Source organism: Vicia villosa, linkage group LG2 (genome assembly GCF_029867415.1).
Source record: "Vicia villosa cultivar HV-30 ecotype Madison, WI linkage group LG2, Vvil1.0, whole genome shotgun sequence".
Lineage (NCBI taxonomy): Eukaryota > Viridiplantae > Streptophyta > Magnoliopsida > Fabales > Fabaceae > Vicia > Vicia villosa.
The window spans coordinates 124,393,160-124,413,830 of record NC_081181.1 but is presented as its reverse complement, the minus strand read 5'-3'; the positions used below and the strand labels follow the sequence as shown (position 1 = coordinate 124,413,830).

General features: G+C 35.6%; 1 protein-coding gene, 1 long non-coding RNA gene and 5 other non-coding genes across 7 annotated transcripts; 5 read left to right on the top strand and 2 right to left on the bottom strand.

Moving 5' to 3' along the window:
* The first annotated feature begins 694 nt into the window (after positions 1–694).
* On the top strand, positions 695–16,787 carry LOC131651982 (uncharacterized). The gene is made up of 5 exons (XR_009298532.1): positions 695–779; positions 1,721–1,823; positions 14,691–14,814; positions 16,330–16,508; positions 16,618–16,787. It is a non-coding gene; the product is annotated as an uncharacterized LOC131651982 (long non-coding RNA).
* Positions 2,041–2,157, top strand: LOC131654246 (U5 spliceosomal RNA). The gene has a single exon (XR_009299291.1). It is a non-coding gene; the product is annotated as a U5 spliceosomal RNA (small nuclear RNA).
* On the top strand, positions 15,137–15,287 carry LOC131654227 (U4 spliceosomal RNA). The gene has a single exon (XR_009299275.1). It is a non-coding gene; the product is annotated as a U4 spliceosomal RNA (small nuclear RNA).
* LOC131654218 (U1 spliceosomal RNA) lies at positions 15,974–16,134 on the top strand. The gene has a single exon (XR_009299267.1). It is a non-coding gene; the product is annotated as a U1 spliceosomal RNA (small nuclear RNA).
* A 39-nt stretch (positions 16,788–16,826) lies between the features above and the next one.
* On the top strand, positions 16,827–16,945 carry LOC131654257 (U5 spliceosomal RNA). The gene has a single exon (XR_009299302.1). It is a non-coding gene; the product is annotated as a U5 spliceosomal RNA (small nuclear RNA).
* Positions 16,946–17,656: 711 nt separating this feature from the next.
* On the bottom strand, positions 17,657–17,730 carry TRNAV-AAC (transfer RNA valine (anticodon AAC)). The gene has a single exon. It is a non-coding gene; the product is annotated as a tRNA-Val (tRNA).
* Positions 17,731–19,134: 1,404 nt separating this feature from the next.
* Positions 19,135–20,259, bottom strand: LOC131651979 (uncharacterized). Its single transcript, XM_058921736.1, has one exon. The coding sequence runs from the start codon at positions 20,164–20,166 to the stop codon at positions 19,309–19,311; it is 858 nt and encodes a 285-aa protein (XP_058777719.1). The 5' UTR covers positions 20,167–20,259; the 3' UTR covers positions 19,135–19,308.
* Between the last annotated feature and the right edge of the window lie 412 nt (positions 20,260–20,671).

Below are 20,671 nucleotides of genomic sequence, written 5' to 3'. Positions count from 1 at the left end.
TATTATGGCATGCCTAGAAGCCCCAACAAGGGGGCCCAAGATTGAACACTATTTAGTATAATGCAATAGAAAGAAGGACCTTCGTACTTTCGAGCATAGACGATCCCATCCCCTAACTCATCACGCATCGTCTAGACTAATCAGACGATCCTCATTGTTGTACACCACATTTCACATGAAGCGGTTATAACCGTTTTTACTATATAAAGGGAGGAAGGCGCTATTTTACAAATAACTCAAATCTATCTGCACTGTTCGCTATTTCTCATTCTCTCTGTGATTTAAGCGTTTGAGTGTTAATCTTATAGGCACACCCCGATGCCTCTGAACTAGAAAGCCAAGTGCACCGCATTAAAAGTTCAAATCAGTAATTTATATTTGAATAATTTTTCATTTTTCATTCTTATTCTTATCTATCTCGAATGTAAAATAATTTATGTTTGAACAAATTTTACATTCGAATAAAAAATTTCAATTTAAAAGTTATGATTAAACAAATTCTATCTGAATCAAGTTTCAGAAAAACCAAAAAACTCAAAAACTAGCTTTAATAAAATGGACAAAAAGTGTCACAAAAGAAAGGACATTGTTAAAGTGCATTGTTGTCTTGAACATATTTAGATACGTGGCAACAAGTGGAGGAACTAAAATAAACACTTTTTAACCAAAATTTGAGGGGAAAAATGGGTACAGGTTTAGTTACTGTCTCCATTTCCACTTGCAAAGCTTTGTAAACCGCATCAACACCAACGAGAAGTTCTCTATGTGAACCAAGTAAGGTAAACAATATCATTCCTTTCTCAAAAAATCAACTACTTTTCATAAATATAATTTGCAAATGATGTTTTGGTTCTGTTGCAAAAAAGGGTTTTGAGTCTGTCACACAGTAGAAGAACCAAATCCTGGGAGGCACTCTTAATTTGTTTCAACTATAATTTTTAACCCAAATGATTGATAAAAAGTTGCAATCTTATATATCAAATACCTTTTAATGTTCATTTTAAGGGATTTAGATGTGTAGTTTTCAATGCTATATGCTCTAGTTAATTTAGGGATGTGTACCACCAGGCTAGAATTGAGGTTTGGAAAGATCTTGTAGTTTAGTATAAGAGAAATCTGTTGTTTGGCAGTGCTCAGTTTGTATACCCATGGCTATCTTCTTTCATTGTTCAATGAAGAATACTATCTTCATGAATGAAATATGTTAAGCCCAATGAAACACGGACCCTAACACGGACACTGCGACACGACATAGACACTGCGACACCGATAATATCAAAAACATAGGACACCGACACCGCTACATTTACGATAGTATTTAAGCTTCATTTATCTATCTATTAATATAAGAGTTAAAAATATTCTAATGAAAACTAATGTCTTCAATTTTTCATTGATAATATTGATTCAATACATGTCCAAAAGATGTGTAAGGTATGTTGAAAACTATCTTTTTGGAAAAACTTGTCTAAATTGTTCTACAAGTGTTGTATGAGTGTAATACAAGTGTCCGACACCGATTTAAAAAGTGTCAAAACAATGAAAAAATCTATTTTTTAAGGTGACACTTCTCTAGCTTTTCCGACACTTGTATGAATTTTCCGACACGTGTCGTATGGGTGTCATACAAGTGTCGGACACCGCGACACGCCTACTCTTAGAGGTGTCCGTGCTTCATAGGTTAAGCCTAACCAAGGTAAATCCTCTTTATCTTCTACAGGTAAATCCTCTTTTGTATGCTATAGTAGATTTTGATGATGAAGTGGTGAGGTTTTTAAAGATGGAACAAATCAATTAGCTCAATACAACTCCTCTGTTGCAAGGTGAGTTTTTATTTATGCGATGTATTTGCATTGAAATTCAGTTGTTGCTAGATTTGGGATATCGAAATTCAATTGTTGCAAGTTTGGGATACTTTAGTAATTAAAGAAATGGTCTAGTGAGTAGCTATCAGATTGAAGTCCCACATTGTCTACTTCATAAAAGAAACTATGCGGCTTATATATAAATTGTAAGGACCTCTATTGCTAAAAATTACGGAGCCGTGTGATGATGACATAGCGAACTATTCTTTCGCCTTTTACTAAAGAATACCGTGTCAGCGTCACAATTCGCGGCATACGCTAGTTTTTGGAAGAGTCCTCTTAACTGAGGTCTCTGCAATGTTAGTTCAAGTTTATCAATTTTTAATAGACTCTCTGCAATTATATCAACTTTACACGCTTTTTAGTTTTGATAATTCGGTCTCAGGTTATTTCAGCTGACTGATAATCTTTCTGTTCGCTAATATTGCTCTACAGTAAGATTTGCAATTTGTTTCTGTTCAACATCCACAAGACAGGAGCATTTGATTCTGAATTATTTGTTTCTGTTCAACATTCACAGGACAGGAGCATTTAATTCTGAATTATTTATTTCCTGTATTTTAATTGACAATCACCCGCGGATCTTCAATGGTGTGCAAACTATTTTTGTCTCTCATGTTGATTAAGACTAGAGAAAACCTCGTTCATATCAGGAAAAGATTGCATCAAAAGCAATTGAGAGCGTAACCACTGCAAATGATTCATTCCATCCTATGAGAAAACAAATAATTTCATCTTCCTAGAATTTCCTTAAACTGCATACTGATTCACATGAATATTTCACTAGACAAGAACAATCCAAAAAGAGACGATAATGCACTAATTACACAACACATATATTTCTGTAAAATAGTTAGTAACCGATAAATTGTTTTGTTGAAGCTTTGCCAAATCTTTCTGCTATTCAACAATGTGAACACTATCTCCTTGCGAGAATCACGTCTCCAGATCCTTGCAAGCTGCTGCAGAAACGTCCATATATATCACACGCTTCATGATAGAGAGACTGAATTTTCGACCCTGGTATGAGTAGCGGTAAAAAATGCTCGAGGTGTCTACACACTCGAAAAAGAACAGAGTCGCCACCGATCTTTATTTGTTCCAAAAAGGAAAGGGAAAATATCGAATAAAACCCATGAATAAAAACAAATGGATAAGATGGTCATCGCAACCAAATTAGGGTTCGGGAGTCGGTTAAGCAAGGGGAAGGTATTAGCACCCCTCACCTCCATCGTACTCGATGGGACCCATTTAGCTAGTTTTATGAATGAGTGTTTGCGTAATGTTTGTGTTCTTTAATTTATTAATCAATAAGAGAAAAGGGTTTTTATTTTTTATTATTGTGAAGGAAAAGAAAAGATTTTTTCTATTATTATGCTCGCCAAGACATTTGTATCTTGTGCCTACGTATTCCCTCGTGCAATGGGAAAGTCAGAGCGATCGTAGTTCGGACTAGGAACCACGAAATGTTTTGTTGGTTGATTTTAGCGAGAGGTACTCGATCGCTTTCAAATGGAAATACTATACGCACATGGATATGAGATCACAACAAGAATGGATGACTAAATCAAGATAAGACATGATTTTGGCCATCATCGCATTCGAGTGGAAGATATTCGATCTTCACATGTGGAAGTATGTTCGTATTGAAAATTGAATAAGTGTCTCGTTTATGAAAAGGGTTTTAAAAGCCATGAGGCAAAAAAGGTTGAATGAAATTGAAGTTGTATTTTTAAAAGGGACATTTAGCAAAGGATTGAGCATAGGTGTTCACCTAGCGCGTCTTTACCCAAGGTATTGAACAGGAGCGAGCCTCATTGTCACTTGTTGTCCATGTTAATTAATTTTTTTGGTTCAAAAGATCAAGGTATTCAAGAGGTGTGCACTTCTTGTCACAGGATCTTTCGGTTTGATTAATGGGTTTTGATTCAAAGGATCAAGGTATTCAAGAGGTGTGCACTTCTTGTCACTTGATCACTTTGATTTTATTGAGGTGTTTTGATTCAAAGGATCAAGGTATTCAAGAGGTGTGCACTTCTTGTCACTTGATCACTTTGATTTTATTGAAGTGTTTTGATTCAAAGGATCAAGGTATTCAAGAGGTGTGCACTTCTTGTCACTTGATCACTTTGATTTTATTGAAGTGTTTTGATTCAAAGGATCAAGGTATTCAAGAGGTGTGCACTTCTTGTCACTTGATCACTTTGATTTTATTAAGGTGTTTTGATTCAAAGGATCAAGGTATTCAAGAGGTGTTCACTTCTTGTCACTTGATCACTTTGATTTTATTAAGGAGTTTTGATTCAAAAGATCAAGGTATTCAAGAGGTGTACACTTCTTGTCACTCGATCTTTCTGCATAATTAAGAAAAAATGATTTTCGAAAGGAAGAAACTCGACGTTGGATCGAGAAATTGTTATTTTGAATGGAAATTATATTTTTTTTAGTTTTTTAACATACTAAACGATAAAATAAAAATCTAATTAAAAGATCATACTTTTTTGGTACTTTTTTCGACAATAATTCTAATTTATAACTACTTAAAAGCTAATTATCATTATTAACAAATAACAAAATTAAGATGGAACAAAGTTGAAAGAAATAAACATGAAGATACAATGTAATTGGGCCGATCAGCAAACAGGGGGTATGCACCAGAAATTCACGGAACTGGGCTGGCTAGCATTGGGAATTTTCGGATTTAGGGTGCATGATTTAAAGCCCAAAACGAAATTGCACATGAGAAAAACCCTAGAGCTAATTAGTGCAGCCGTTTGCCTTAGTCCACCCAATAATTACTCTTTTTAATTCCAATAAAACTCAATTAAAGCAAATCAAAAGCCTATCTCCTCTTTCTCCACTCTGTTCTCTCTCGTTCTCTCAAACTCGTCTCTCCCGTTCAAACTCTCTCGTCAATCTCTCTCGATTGAATCTCTACATTCTCACGGTTTCGGTTCTATCGGAACAAACACAAAAACATTCAATCAAATACCCGATTCCCACGTGAACCCTAAATGCCCCAAAGTATATTCTCAGAGATTTACACGGTGAGTACAAGTTAGAGTTACAAGTATAAACTAGCAAATGAATAAAGGGAAAGAAAACAGGGCGAATTTGAATCAAGGTCTACCTCAAGGTAAAACACATTCTTCCTTTCTCTTCTTTGATTCCGCTCCGTCTCTCTTCTTTTTTCAAAGTGCCGCTACTTCTGTTTATTTGTTGTTGATGAGTTGATTTTTGTATGTGCTATCGGTCTGTATGTTGGTGTTGGTGCGTCGAGCTGATGATGGTTGTAGAAATTGTTACGGTGCTGCTCCGGAGTTGATGTTGTTGAACGTGGTGATGATATCAGTTGCAACGGAGGATAAGTTTGTATGGTTAAGGCTATGTGTATGTGTATTGATGAATGAAGAGCTTGGATTAGCTCGGTTAACAGAAAATGGTAAAGGGCAGAAAATGGTAAAGGGCGTATGTTGAAAGTGAATTGGAGATTTTTGGATTTCAGTGAGGTTGAAAAGCTGAAGGTTTCTGTGTATGAAGTGAATGAAGGTGAATGAAGTGAATGAAGGTGAGTTATGTTTATGAGTTCTTGTTGAGGAATGGGCAGAGATTTAGATGAATTTTCGTGGCCTCCTTTTTTTTTTGCTGTTGATCTTCTGTTTTTATAGGTGGGATGAGGTAGTTTTGGGGGGAAAATTGAGATAGGTTTGAACATATTAGGGAACTGATTTTGTTATTTTCGTATACAGGTTTTGGTTTAACCATTTTGGTGTAACATTGGGCATCCTATGTGCAGGTTTTGGCTTGTTACTGCAGGTTGATGGTGATGGGGTAGTGGTATGCAGGCTCTCATATTGGAGCAGCATAAACCTTGGAGTTTTTGTGCACTATCTCTGCGGTGCACATGATATGTAGATGATGGATGAAACAAAACCCATGAAAATCGATGATGACCATGAAAGAAACATTCTTACCTTGTTTTTTTTGTGCAACAGACTTGATTTGTATAGCAATAAAAGATAAGATTATGTAACAAAAGTTTTTTCTCTTTTTTTTATACCTATAATACGAATCACATATCTCCTTCTTAATTTTAAATTAAATGGATAATAATAATTAAATATCAATTTAATCATTAAACCAATAAAAGAAAAATTCAGAAAAGAGAATGCAAGCTTAAATCATTAATAGGTAAATAAAGATGCAATGTTTAATAAGAACAAAAGAAAAAGAAAATGATTATTAAATAAAATAATGAGGAATCAATTGTGAATTTAAACATTGATTTAAAAATGCAAATGTGTGGAGTCGAAATTTATTTTGGATGCAGTTGAATTGATATGCTAATGCCAATGAATCAGATGAAAGAGCTTGGGTCAAAATTTAGGGTGCGACAGATGCCCCTATTTAATTATCTTTAGCCAGATAGCTCGAACGACTTTGATCTTCGGGATATCAAAGGCGAAAGGTAATTAAATACTAAGTGACCTGAATTTTGACCCTTGACGCGATGAATATGTCATGAATGCATGGATGCATGAATTCTTGTTGGGGATATGAAAATGGAGAGTGATCTTCGTGGGGATTTGAACGAAGGGTTGATTCTCAACCAGTGGATTGAGCCTAAACAAAAGAGCAAGTTGACATCAACCGGTGAATCGATAAAATATCAACTAGTGAGTTGATTCTATAAAATACCCCACTGGTATAGAAACAAAGGATGCACCGACTTTTACTGAAGGTGGAGAAACAAAAGATACACCGACGTTTACCGAAGGCACAGGAATCTTCATCTGGACATCGACTTCTTACTTGAAGATGCAGGAATCTGGTCATCTGGATACCAACTTTTACTGAAGGCACAGGAATCTTCATCTGGACATCGACTTTTTACTTGAAGATGCAGGAATCTGGTCATCTGAATACCAACTTTCACTGAAGGTACAGGAATTTTCATCTGGACATCGACTTTTTACTTGAAGATGCAGGAATCATGTCATCTGGATACCGACTTTTACTGAAGGTACAGGAATCTTCATCTGGACATCGACTTTTTACTTGACGATGCAGGGATCTGGTCATCTGGATACCGACTTTTACTGAAGGTACAGGAATCTTCATCTGGACATCGACCTTTTACTTGAAGATGCAGGAATCTTGTCATCTGAATACCAACTTTCACTGAAGGTACAGGAATCTTCATTTGGACATCGACTTTTTAATTGACGATGCAGGGATCTGTTCATCTGGATACCAACTTTTACTGAAGGTACAGGAATCTTCATCTGGACATCGACTTTTTACTTGACGATGCAGGAATCTTGTCATCTGAATACCAACTTTTAATGAAGGTACAGGAATCTTCATCTGGACATCGACTTTTTACTTGAAGATGCAGGAATGTCTTTATCAAAGGTGTAAAATAAATACACTCTTGATCTGAATTTCATTGATTTGAAAGGTCTAAATGATTAGAGACAAAAATCAATACAGGAATGAGCTGGAGAGAAACGGTTAACCAAGACTCTTCCTCGTGAGGAATAAGCTCATCTAAGGATTTATCCTATCCAAAATGGAAAGGAAAACTAAAGCAAAACACTCCCACGAGGGATAAACTCAATGGGGAATTTAGAAAGGATATACACTTTTCTGCTTAGGGCTGACACTCTATTGGAGAGAGGGAATACACTACTTGGTGATAAACACAACCAAAATAGATTTAGGATTATTAGGAGATGCAAATGTGCATGAATGATATAAGTATGAATGTATGAATGCCATGCATATGCTGACAAAACAGATAAACTGGGGATCTTCAACGCATCATAGTGTAACGGGATACTCGACTAATCTCGAATAGATGGAGACTTCTACTGGAGATGAAATAAACTTATGCTGGAGATGAGAGAAATCCGATGGGAATTACATCCATTGGGGAAATAAACCTTAGAGGGATACCACACTTGTCGGAGAAACTTGCTAGCAGCAGAACCACGCCCACTGGGGTAAACCAAAGCGAAACTGCAAACATTAATTGTTGGAGAAGCTTCAGAACTACTTGGGGGATCAGGACCACCACTTAGGAAAAAATAGAATCAGCTTACTCCATTGGGGAAATTAAAAAATCGACTGGAAAAAACCCCCAAAATTCTTAAGGTTTCAAACACTATCAATAATGCAGCAAATAAACCAGCCGAAGGAGAAACACCATCAACCAAACAAATCATGATTCACAAATCATTGAGGAATCTTATGCACTGTTGTAAATGAGGATTTGAGATCTTATGCCCCTATGCTTGGCACTTGGAAGAAGATTGCCCCTGAATGATGAGCCCTTCAAGTGACTGACTTTAACATTTCAGTAATGTAACATGCCCCAGTGTGAGCCTTTGAGAGACTTTGTCTCGAGGTAACTGCCCCAGATCAACCGGATCTTGAAATAACTTGCCCCAGTGCTTGGAACTTTGGAATGGAGTGCCCCTTAGTGAAGGACTTGTGAAGTGATGCAAACCTGATGGTTCCACTATAGGCTCTTCAAATGATTTTCATTATCGAAACTTCCTTGATGGAAAGTGTTGGCATGCAGATGAAACTATCCAATTCAAAATGGTAATTTTAATGCGACGTGCATGCAAGTTTTGAAAACAAACCATTTATTGAAATGAAATTGTGGTATTCGAGGATGAAAGTTTGAAATTCAAGATGTGAAAGATGATGTGATAGCGTGGTATCGCAACAAATGATTTAGCAAATATTCAGGAGTCAGGTTAACGCAACCTTGCTTTAGTATGCTTTCAAAAGAAACCTTACTTCAATTAGGACTTTCGGAGGTTGTAACGTGGCCAGGTTCACGGTTTGAGAAACAAAGGATATAGGCTCAAAATTTGATTTAAACCCACCCATTCTTCGTGATGTACTTCAGTCCTAAGTTCAGTTAACTGACACATGTATTCAAATTCCAAGAGGAGTTACGAATAATGCTTGAGAACCAGTGGATTCTAAGGTGACAGTCACCTATTCTTCTTTGGAAGTCACACAAGTTTGTTTTTGCTTTTCTTCTTTTGATAATGATCTTCTGATCTCTTTTATTTTGACTTTTGTATCCCTAAATTTTTTTTTTGCCTAAGTCTCCTTTTTAGGTTTTGACTTAGCGGGCTTTTCTTTTGAATGATTTTTTTTTTGAACAACTTGTGTGACAATTGTTCAATGATTAGAGAGGAGTACGACTGCCCCACTGATGGTTCAGGAAAGACAACCGTTATGAGTTTTGAATATTCATTACTTCTTCGACATAGTGTACGAAGAGAGGATACGGTTGAACCTTTGGTCGGGAATGGTTCCCATGAAATGATTCTCTTGGAAATCAAATGCATTAGTCATTTTAACTGAACAACTACCCTGCCCCAGGTTTTGATTAAGGGTTTCAATTGCGTGCAGAAAGAAAACACCTACTTCTAAGGCTCAAAGGGGTTAACGAGGGATTATCATCCTTATATCTCCAGTGTTTGGGGATTTGAAAGAATGCCTGTACATCATCAACAAAGTTTTATTTGAAAGCACACTGATGCAAATTGGGTATTTTGTTTATCGTCATCCTCCCTCTAATATTTGCTTAGACAAGAAATCTGATAAAAAAAATGAAATGGAGAAAAAGCAAAATTTTTGTATTATATTTTTTTTGAATTTGTGTAAGCGATACGAAAGTAAAGCAAGAGAACATGTCATGATTGATTCAAAACAAATGCAATGCTCATTTCATTAAAATTACGATTAAGGATGACAAAGTTCAAATGCAACGAAACACAATCCAAACAAGGATGAACTTTCTAGTCTTGATAACTGGCTTTAGGCATGTCTTCGGTGTCTTGGCACTCTTCATAGTATGGGGTCGTTAACCATATAGTGTGTCGAGATTAACCCTTCTTGGTGTAATGCTTTGAAGCATTTCCATGATAACGACCACAGGTCTTCTGAGTTCATTTTTTCACTCATCATCTTCTGAGACAAGCTTCAAGTCCAATACAGTGTCGGGTAATCAAACTTGCCTTGTAAACCGTGTTGGAGGATGAAAGGTATGAATATTGGATTCTGGGAAATGCATGTTTAATGAATGCAAATGCATGATGATTGTTTATGCAAGAGTGTTTCTTATGAGATGCAATGGCATACATACATTATAGATTGCAACACAATGATATAAAATAGACGTATGTAATCGGGAAAAACACAACCTAATGAGGAAGGCTCCTTATGATGGGATAGTTCAAAGTTCTTTTACCCAAAGATCCCCTCACATGATGGCTCTAAGATTTTTGATGGTAGAGATGTCTATATCACCATTGATGTAACGGGTTCTAAAGGTCCTTGGAGTTAACGACGAAATCAGATTTTCGCCATGCGACGGGTGAACCATCTTATGACAAATCTCATGAATAAGTCTCCTCCAAGTGGGGTTTTCGTATTAGCCATTCAAGGTGTTCACCTTGGGGACTAGCACTACACAACCACCTCCTAACTTATGTTTTTCTCTTGTTTTTTAAAGCTCGGGTTGAGAGCTTCACTCAAATATCATTCCCATACCCACAATTGAGTATATACAGAAATAAAATAAAAGCGATAAAGCAAGAGTAAAGAAACATAAATAGCATAGGAGTAAACATAAAGAACATAAGAATAAGCATAAAGAACACAAGAATGAACAAACAAAAGCAAACACTTAAACATAAAACAAACTAAACTAGGGTTGACTCTCTTAAGATCTATATTCCCCAGCAGAGTCGCCACTTTCAGTAGCGGTAAAAAATGCTCGAGGTGTCTACACACTCGAAAAAGAACAGAGTCGCCACCGATCTTTATTTGTTCCAAAAAGGAAAGGGAAAATATCGAATAAAACCCATGAATAAAAACAAATGGATAAGATGGTCATCGCAACCAAATTAGGGTTCGGGAGTCGGTTAAGCAAGGGGAAGGTATTAGCACCCCTCACCTCCATCGTACTCGATGGGACCCATTTAGCTAGTTTTATGAATGAGTGTTTGCGTAATGTTTGTGTTCTTTAATTTATTAATCAATAAGAGAAAAGGGTTTTTATTTTTTATTATTGTGAAGGAAAAGAAAAGATTTTTCTATTATTATGCTCGCCAAGACATTTGTATCTTGTGCCTACGTATTCCCTCGTGCAATGGGAAAGTCAGAGCGATCGTAGTTCGGACTAGGAACCACGAAATGTTTTGTTGGTTGATTTTAGCGAGAGGTACTCGATCGCTTTCAAATGGAAATACTATACGCACATGGATATGAGATCACAACAAGAATGGATGACTAAATCAAGATAAGACATGATTTTGGCCATCATCGCATTCGAGTGGAAGATATTCGATCTTCACATGTGGAAGTATGTTCGTATTGAAAATTGAATAAGTGTCTCGTTTATGAAAAGGGTTTTAAAAGCCATGAGGCAAAAAAGGTTGAATGAAATTGAAGTTGTATTTTTAAAAGGGACATTTAGCAAAGGATTGAGCATAGGTGTTCACCTAGCGCGTCTTTACCCAAGGTATTGAACAGGAGCGAGCCTCATTGTCACTTGTTGTCCATGTTAATTAATTTTTTTGGTTCAAAAGATCAAGGTATTCAAGAGGTGTGCACTTCTTGTCACAGGATCTTTCGGTTTGATTAATGGGTTTTGATTCAAAGGATCAAGGTATTCAAGAGGTGTGCACTTCTTGTCACTTGATCACTTTGATTTTATTGAGGTGTTTTGATTCAAAGGATCAAGGTATTCAAGAGGTGTGCACTTCTTGTCACTTGATCACTTTGATTTTATTGAAGTGTTTTGATTCAAAGGATCAAGGTATTCAAGAGGTGTGCACTTCTTGTCACTTGATCACTTTGATTTTATTGAAGTGTTTTGATTCAAAGGATCAAGGTATTCAAGAGGTGTGCACTTCTTGTCACTTGATCACTTTGATTTTATTAAGGTGTTTTGATTCAAAGGATCAAGGTATTCAAGAGGTGTTCACTTCTTGTCACTTGATCACTTTGATTTTATTAAGGAGTTTTGATTCAAAAGATCAAGGTATTCAAGAGGTGTACACTTCTTGTCACTCGATCTTTCTGCATAATTAAGAAAAAATGATTTTCGAAAGGAAGAAACTCGACGTTGGATCGAGAAATTGTTATTTTGAATGGAAATTATATTTTTTTTAGTTTTTTAACATACTAAACGATAAAATAAAAATCTAATTAAAAGATCATACTTTTTTGGTACTTTTTTCGACAATAATTCTAATTTATAACTACTTAAAAGCTAATTATCATTATTAACAAATAACAAAATTAAGATGGAACAAAGTTGAAAGAAATAAACATGAAGATACAATGTAATTGGGCCGATCAGCAAACAGGGGGTATGCACCAGAAATTCACGGAACTGGGCTGGCTAGCATTGGGAATTTTCGGATTTAGGGTGCATGATTTAAAGCCCAAAACGAAATTGCACATGAGAAAAACCCTAGAGCTAATTAGTGCAGCCGTTTGCCTTAGTCCACCCAATAATTACTCTTTTTAATTCCAATAAAACTCAATTAAAGCAAATCAAAAGCCTATCTCCTCTTTCTCCACTCTGTTCTCTCTCGTTCTCTCAAACTCGTCTCTCCCGTTCAAACTCTCTCGTCAATCTCTCTCGATTGAATCTCTACATTCTCACGGTTTCGGTTCTATCGGAACAAACACAAAAACATTCAATCAAATACCCGATTCCCACGTGAACCCTAAATGCCCCAAAGTATATTCTCAGAGATTTACACGGTGAGTACAAGTTAGAGTTACAAGTATAAACTAGCAAATGAATAAAGGGAAAGAAAACAGGGCGAATTTGAATCAAGGTCTACCTCAAGGTAAAACACATTCTTCCTTTCTCTTCTTTGATTCCGCTCCGTCTCTCTTCTTTTTTCAAAGTGCCGCTACTTCTGTTTATTTGTTGTTGATGAGTTGATTTTTGTATGTGCTATCGGTCTGTATGTTGGTGTTGGTGCGTCGAGCTGATGATGGTTGTAGAAATTGTTACGGTGCTGCTCCGGAGTTGATGTTGTTGAACGTGGTGATGATATCAGTTGCAACGGAGGATAAGTTTGTATGGTTAAGGCTATGTGTATGTGTATTGATGAATGAAGAGCTTGGATTAGCTCGGTTAACAGAAAATGGTAAAGGGCAGAAAATGGTAAAGGGCGTATGTTGAAAGTGAATTGGAGATTTTTGGATTTCAGTGAGGTTGAAAAGCTGAAGGTTTCTGTGTATGAAGTGAATGAAGGTGAATGAAGTGAATGAAGGTGAGTTATGTTTATGAGTTCTTGTTGAGGAATGGGCAGAGATTTAGATGAATTTTCGTGGCCTCCTTTTTTTTTTGCTGTTGATCTTCTGTTTTTATAGGTGGGATGAGGTAGTTTTGGGGGGAAAATTGAGATAGGTTTGAACATATTAGGGAACTGATTTTGTTATTTTCGTATACAGGTTTTGGTTTAACCATTTTGGTGTAACATTGGGCATCCTATGTGCAGGTTTTGGCTTGTTACTGCAGGTTGATGGTGATGGGGCAGTGGTATGCAGGCTCTCATATTGGAGCAGCATAAACCTTGGAGTTTTTGTGCACTATCTCTGCGGTGCACATGATATGTAGATGATGGATGAAACAAAACCCATGAAAATCGATGATGACCATGAAAGAAACATTCTTACCTTGTTTTTTTTGTGCAACAGACTTGATTTGTATAGCAATAAAAGATAAGATTATGTAACAAAAGTTTTTTCTCTTTTTTTTATACCTATAATACGAATCACATATCTCCTTCTTAATTTTAAATTAAATGGATAATAATAATTAAATATCAATTTAATCATTAAACCAATAAAAGAAAAATTCAGAAAAGAGAATGCAAGCTTAAATCATTAATAGGTAAATAAAGATGCAATGTTTAATAAGAACAAAAGAAAAAGAAAATGATTATTAAATAAAATAATGAGGAATCAATTGTGAATTTAAACATTGATTTAAAAATGCAAATGTGTGGAGTCGAAATTTATTTTGGATGCAGTTGAATTGATATGCTAATGCCAATGAATCAGATGAAAGAGCTTGGGTCAAAATTTAGGGTGCGACAGTATGCACAAGGCTGTTGCAGCTTTGCCAAGCCTCATAACTAGGATTGAAATGATTTGGTAACGACTCAAATTAGTCCAAACTCCTAATTTAATTCTTCATGATGATCACACGCTTCATGGAACGCGACCAGGAATGGTATTTCTTACCATCGACTGAAGTATTTTTAACAGAATGCTTATGGATTTTGTGTAGGATCAATAGGTTGCATGTTTAGGTTTCTCATTTCTGGCATTAACAAGCGCAGCTCGCACCACTACACCATATTAATAATGAAACTGAACCAGAGAGAGGATCAAATAGAAAGGAATTTTAGAGAGAATTTGACATTGAAGATCGGATTATGTATTCAACTTTTCATAATGCATATTTCAACTGAAGAAAGCGTTTATATACATGCTTACTATCAACTAACTCGTGGAACTGAATTCTAACTACAAGTGCTGAATCGGTCCAGATGAAACAACCTAATTGGAACTGAATTCTTATCTTGAGATGTTTGACAGTGGCACAGTTTGTGCACTATGGATGCTTAAGCATTCTGGCGAGGTGTCGTTTATATTTTTCTTTGAAATAGTTAAATTGATCACTTTGTGCAATGAAGAGTACTGTATGTTATGACTGTTTATAGTGCATGCATAACCTGTTGACTTACGTCTTGTCTTCTACAGGACTCGTTTGAATGCTATAGCCATGGTAGATTTTGATTAAGAAAGAATGGTGAGGTCGCTATAAACTTGCTTAAGTAAAAGATGGAATAGATCGTTTAGCTCAATACAGCTTCTCTGTTGCAAGGTGCGTTCTTACTCGTGTGCTATGTTTTGCGTTAAATTACTTCGTCTATGTTATTTTCATGTCAATGTTTGCACAAATGTTAGATTGACTTCAGATGTAGAAAAAGTAGGGGTCAAGCTGGGAGTTGAAGATTGTCATTTTGAGACTGGATTAGAACCAAGTAAAATTCAAGAACTTTGGTACTTGTTTGATGACTGAGCTATTTTTCTTCTATTTCATTGTCTTAGTTGTTGCCAAAACTTCCTAGTCTCACATTGCTAAAGTGAGGAATTAGATAAGTTTGAAGTTATATAAAAAGGAAGCTTATTCAGCACGAAAATCTATCTTTGCGCTTGGGGCAATGACGCAGCTAGTGAGGTACTAACCGAGGCGCGTCTATTGCTGGTTGAAAACTATTTCCAAACCCCCTCTTAGGCTTGGGTTCAACTCAAGCCTTTGAGAATTTCTGGAAGGACTCCCTTTGGGGTAAAGTCCTACAATTTTAGTTCAATATTTGAATATGTTTAAAGAAGCAAACTCTTTAATCTTTTAAGTATTTATTTATTATTGATTATTGATTCTTTAGTTTTTCAATTTATTCATATTGTCTTTTTGTTTTTGAATAATCTAGTAAGTAAAATAGACCAGCCACAAAATGGCAATATTCAATTCCCACAAATCCCTTGGTTATCACCTCCACTACTTTTTCCTGACTAAAAGCTTACAAAATAAAAACTGATGAATTGGTAAGATTTGATCTCAGTTAATTGCATAACAAGAGCAAAGTTATACATATGTTCACTTATGGAACAATGAGGAGATCATGGAATGAATGATTTCATATTTACTATCAGAACTGCAATATGGTTATACATGCTTTATCTATTTGGATCCTAATTGAGATGGCAATGTGAGTAGGTGTGTAAATGGTTGATCCACTAAGTTAATATAGACTATATACATACAACTCCAACACTAAATCTTTGGGAACAAATACGTCTTAGTTTAGATTTAATTGATGATTATCATTCTCAAAAAATGCTGCCATACTTAATAATATTTTTTCCTTTTCTCCTATTGAGTGAATCAATATGATGCTATCTTAGTCCCACATCGGAATTGTTAAACGGAATAGTACGGAACATGTGGTATAAAACAGAACAGTGGGATACATTGCAACATACTTACCTGGATGGGGTCAATGGATTATCAATAAGGTCCATGGCCTAGGCAAGTGACCTCCATTGCACTCAGGAGCGGTGCTAGCCTAAGGTCTACCCAAGTGGTGGAGCCTACATCATAATTTGTTGCTGTGGGGGCCTGCGTTCGCGCGGCCCCCTCTTATTGAGTATAATGTTTCTTTTAAAATTCCAATTCTTATCACTGTTTAGTTCTTCGGATTTTGGATCCTTTAAGAGTAAATATGATGATGTTCACTCTAACTAGGAAGACTGACCAAAATAATGGCCCAAAATTGCTCTTTATGTTAAAGCAAAACTACTTTATTTTAATGTTTTGTTGTTCGTAATGTATCAGATTCTTGCAGAGTGATTTGAGACAAGAACCTTTTCACTTAAGGGAAAAAAACCAATTGTTCATGGTTGTTCAGGAACACTTGTGGATGAGAAGATTTCAGAGGAAGATATGGAGTTGTCTTTGAAAACTGATGTTTGGCAGTAGTTCAGTCTGTATACTCTATGTACTTACACATTTTGGTGAGGGTGTTGTATATCTTCTTTCATTGGCGTTTATGTTAAACATGTTAAGTTTAATTGTTTATAGTACATGCATAACACTAAGGTAAATCCTCTCTGTCTTCTACAGGATTGTTTGGTATGCTATAGCCACAGTAGGTTTTGGACATAGAAATGGCGAGGTTTTTAAAGATGGAACAAATCAATTAGCCCAATACAACTCCTCTGTTGCCAGGTGAGTTTTTATTCATGTGCTGCATTTGTGTTGAAATTCAATTGTCACTAGATTGGGATACTTAAGTACTTTGCTAAAGAAACTATGTTCCTTACATATAAGAATACCGTGTGATGATGATTTTGCTAACTATTCTTTTGCCTTTTAGTAAAGAATACCGTGTCAGCGTCACAATAAACGGCATATGCTAGTTTTTGTAAGAGTACTCTTTTTTCTGAGCTCTACAATAATTGTTAAAGTTTAGCTCTATGATTAGATATTTCCATATAACCCATTTTTGGGTTAGATTTTATCTCCTCTTCTAGCTATAATGTTATGATTCTTTTGCCTATTGATTTGTTGAAAAATCTGAAAGATGTGTGCTAGTAATAGGGAGTCTGGATGTTAATATGTTTAGAGTATATAGCTAAAAAGCACATGAGATGAATAGAGGCAGTGATAATTATTATAAGCTTTTCATTCTAATTGATTGTAATGTATGACTATTGAATTGTATGTATTTATACAAACAAAATTTCAATCCTCAGCAAACTATTGAGTCATGTTCAATAGACAAACTCTAGTTTTAACCAAACGCCTAAATACACTTTCCAGACCTTTCTCTAGCCCTTCAATTGCACTATCCAAAGCTTCAAAACTTTCATGTGCAGCCTGCATATTGGTAACATCAGAACCTTCGCGTAAAAGGGTTCTACCTTTGAATCATTTTTGTCGTTCTTAGTGGAACCTACATCAAAGGTAACCAAATGGTTGAAAGAGGAAAAATTGATTCATAAATCTACCATATATGAACACCTACAATGATAACACATAGCCAGGAAAGGCTTCCTGCAGCACAACAAGCATCCTCCTCCTACCTTTCGAAAATCACATAGCCAAACAACTAGGTCCCATGTGAAATTTCTAAGATGCCCGTGGAAAAAACATCAAATTATGGCTTCGCCCAGGCTCGAACTGGGGACCTTCAGTGTGTTAGACTGACGTGATAACCAACTACACCACGAAACCACATGTTGTTCAATTTTCAATTAGCCTTATACTATCTGTAATAAGTAAATCAACCAATTTTCAAATATCTCATAAAGCTGTCACTACTACTATTGCAGTTTTGTAACATTTGATTTCAGTTTAATCTGCGTTCGCGCGGCCCCTTCCCCTTCCAATTTAGTTTAAAGAAAGCAGCTCCTCCCAATTATGTATAAAAATGTTGTATTTTAGTTCTCTCTGGATTTTGAAAATATGGTAGTTGTGGTTTTGTAAAAAAGTTGTGGTTTTGGAAATATGCCCATATATCTGAATGACCTCTCTCACTATAAACATTTTGTTTAAAGGATTTTCCATCAGACTTATGTACTGGTCTCCTTAAAGATCCTGTTCAAATAAGACCGATTTGGAACTCTAAAAAATGCTTCTAGTAAGTCCCTTAATCTTTTAGAATTTGTTACCAAACTTAGAAGCACCGGTGATGTTACCATTTCAACCAGCCGGGGCCAGCTTATCATGATTAGTAAGATTTTATAGGTCACCTTTTTAATATGTTTCTAAAGTGCTTTTCTTATTTAGCGGTAGTTCATTTCCATAACCAGTTTTAAACTTTTAAGTTGTCATATGGCGATTTTCATTAAAAATTGCATGATTTTTACAAAGAAGTTTTTTTCACCTCACATGGAGTTGTCTTCTTACCACACTGAAATCTGATGTTTGGCAGTATCTCAATCTGTATATTCTATGTGCTTACACATTTTGGTGAGAGTGTTGTGTTGTGTATCTTCTTTCATCGGTGTTTATGTTAAATATGTTAAGCCTGACTGTTTACAGTTCATGCATAACACTAAGGTAAATTCTGTTTTCTTTAGGATTTTGTATGCTATTTGCCGTAGTAGATTATGATGAAAATGGTGAGGTTTTTATAGATGGAACCGATCAATTAGCTCAATACAGCTCCCCTGTTGCAAGGTGAGTTATTACTCTTTGTTGTTTCATGTGCTATATTTGCATTGAAATTCAATTGTCAATAGACTGGGATGCTTTAGTTACTTAGGGTTCAAATGAGTGGATAACAGACTAATGTGCCATATCGTCTTTCCATAATGGTTACTTTAGCTCTGATACATTACCCTGATGTCTTTCCATAACAGTATTTCGCTAGCTACTCGTGTTAGATTGAAGTTTCTTCGGTGTATCTTGGAATTATCAGAATCAAATGCGTTTTTGGAGACTTTCATTCTATTGTTAATATTTTAGAATTTACACTTGATATTTATTTTGTTTTATATAAAAAAGGAATGTCGAGTAGGATTTGCTCAAGATAACTTATCTGATGTACCACACATTAGTCATTACTTATTATGTTTCAAGATTTTTTGAACAATCAAAAAGCTAGGTCTAATGCTTGTATTAGGGAGTCTGGATCTTAATATGTTTAGAGTACATTGGTTAAAAGCACATGAGATGACTAGAGGGTAGTAATTATTATAAGCTTTTCATTGTATTTGATTCTAATGTATCTATACAAAAAATTTCAATCCTCTGCAGATCCTTAAAATTTGGATGCTTGCTTTGGAGAGAAAATTAAGACCTAGCAAACTATTGTGTCATGATGTTCAAAAGACAAACTCTAGTTTTAACCAAACACCTAAATACACTTTCCAATCCTTTCTCTAGCAATTCAGTTGCACTCTCCAAAGCTTCAAAACTTTCATGTGCAGCCTGCAACTTGGTAACATCAGAACCTTCGCGTAAAAGGGTTCTTAAGGATGCATCCACACACTGCAATTCATTTAAATTCTCCTCCTCACATGATATTGTCCTCTTATGCATCAACTTTGCCATTTTCAACCATTTGGTTGCCTTTGACTTGGAAACCAAGAAAGAAAAAATAGATTGAAAGATAGATATGTTCATTACTATAACCTCTCTAAGAACTCTTATCACAGAAACAACTTCTTGTTCTTGGTTCAAAAGTGTGGAAACTCCAAATTTACTTTCCATTTGTTTTAGAGATGTGATCAACTTTGTGATGTTCTTCTTCATCCTCTTTGTGAAAGAGTTATATTTGGCTACACTTGTTTCAAAGCTTGAATCTCCCTTTCTCCTTCTAAGAGAAGAGTGAAGTGCTTCAATATTTTCTTTAATTTCTAACACAGTGTCTCTTGTGATACCACAAATATCCAAAATTTTCATTGATCCATCCAACAACTCTTCCACAAAGTTCTCACCTTGATGCTGAGAAATGACCTTTTGTGTTGATGTCATATTGAGAAAATCTTCCAATGAAGTGTACAAATCTTCAAGCAAAAAAAGGCCATTGGTAATTGAACCGGATGTGGATGTTGATGTGGTTTCCCATGTCTTGATTTTGCTTAGCTCTTGTTCTATTCTAGTGGAGTTAGGATGAGATTGAGAAGGAAAACTATTGGAGCGAACGTGGTTCTTCGTTGCCATATTGCTCTTTAATTTGTTCTTATTTTCTTCGAAGATAATTGTAAAGCTCAATGTTTGTATGGTGTTAACAAGTCCTTGGGTCTCTCTTTATATAAGAGCTGCTCATGAATAATGATATTGGTTGATAATGATTAATTGCATATAATAACAAAATAAAATAGGTAGCACTTGCTGTTAATCATGGTGTAGAGCATGTGGTGCATGCATGGATTTCCCTTTGAATATGGTAAGCTTGTCACATGTCAACCCAACATTGTGAATTTGTTAATGATACTGCATGTTATATTCTGCAAAGATGCTTATATCATTGAAATGTATTTTAGGTGCATGATGAATATAACTGGCATGTCTTTCTAGTGTTGTTAATCAGAAAACATGATTAGTATTCAATTAGTTTGCCTTCTCTGCTGACACATAACACTCATATTTGCAAATATAAAAAATTGGTGTTTCTTATTGCTTCTTACATGTCAGTCATACACACAACCGATTAATAGATTAAAAA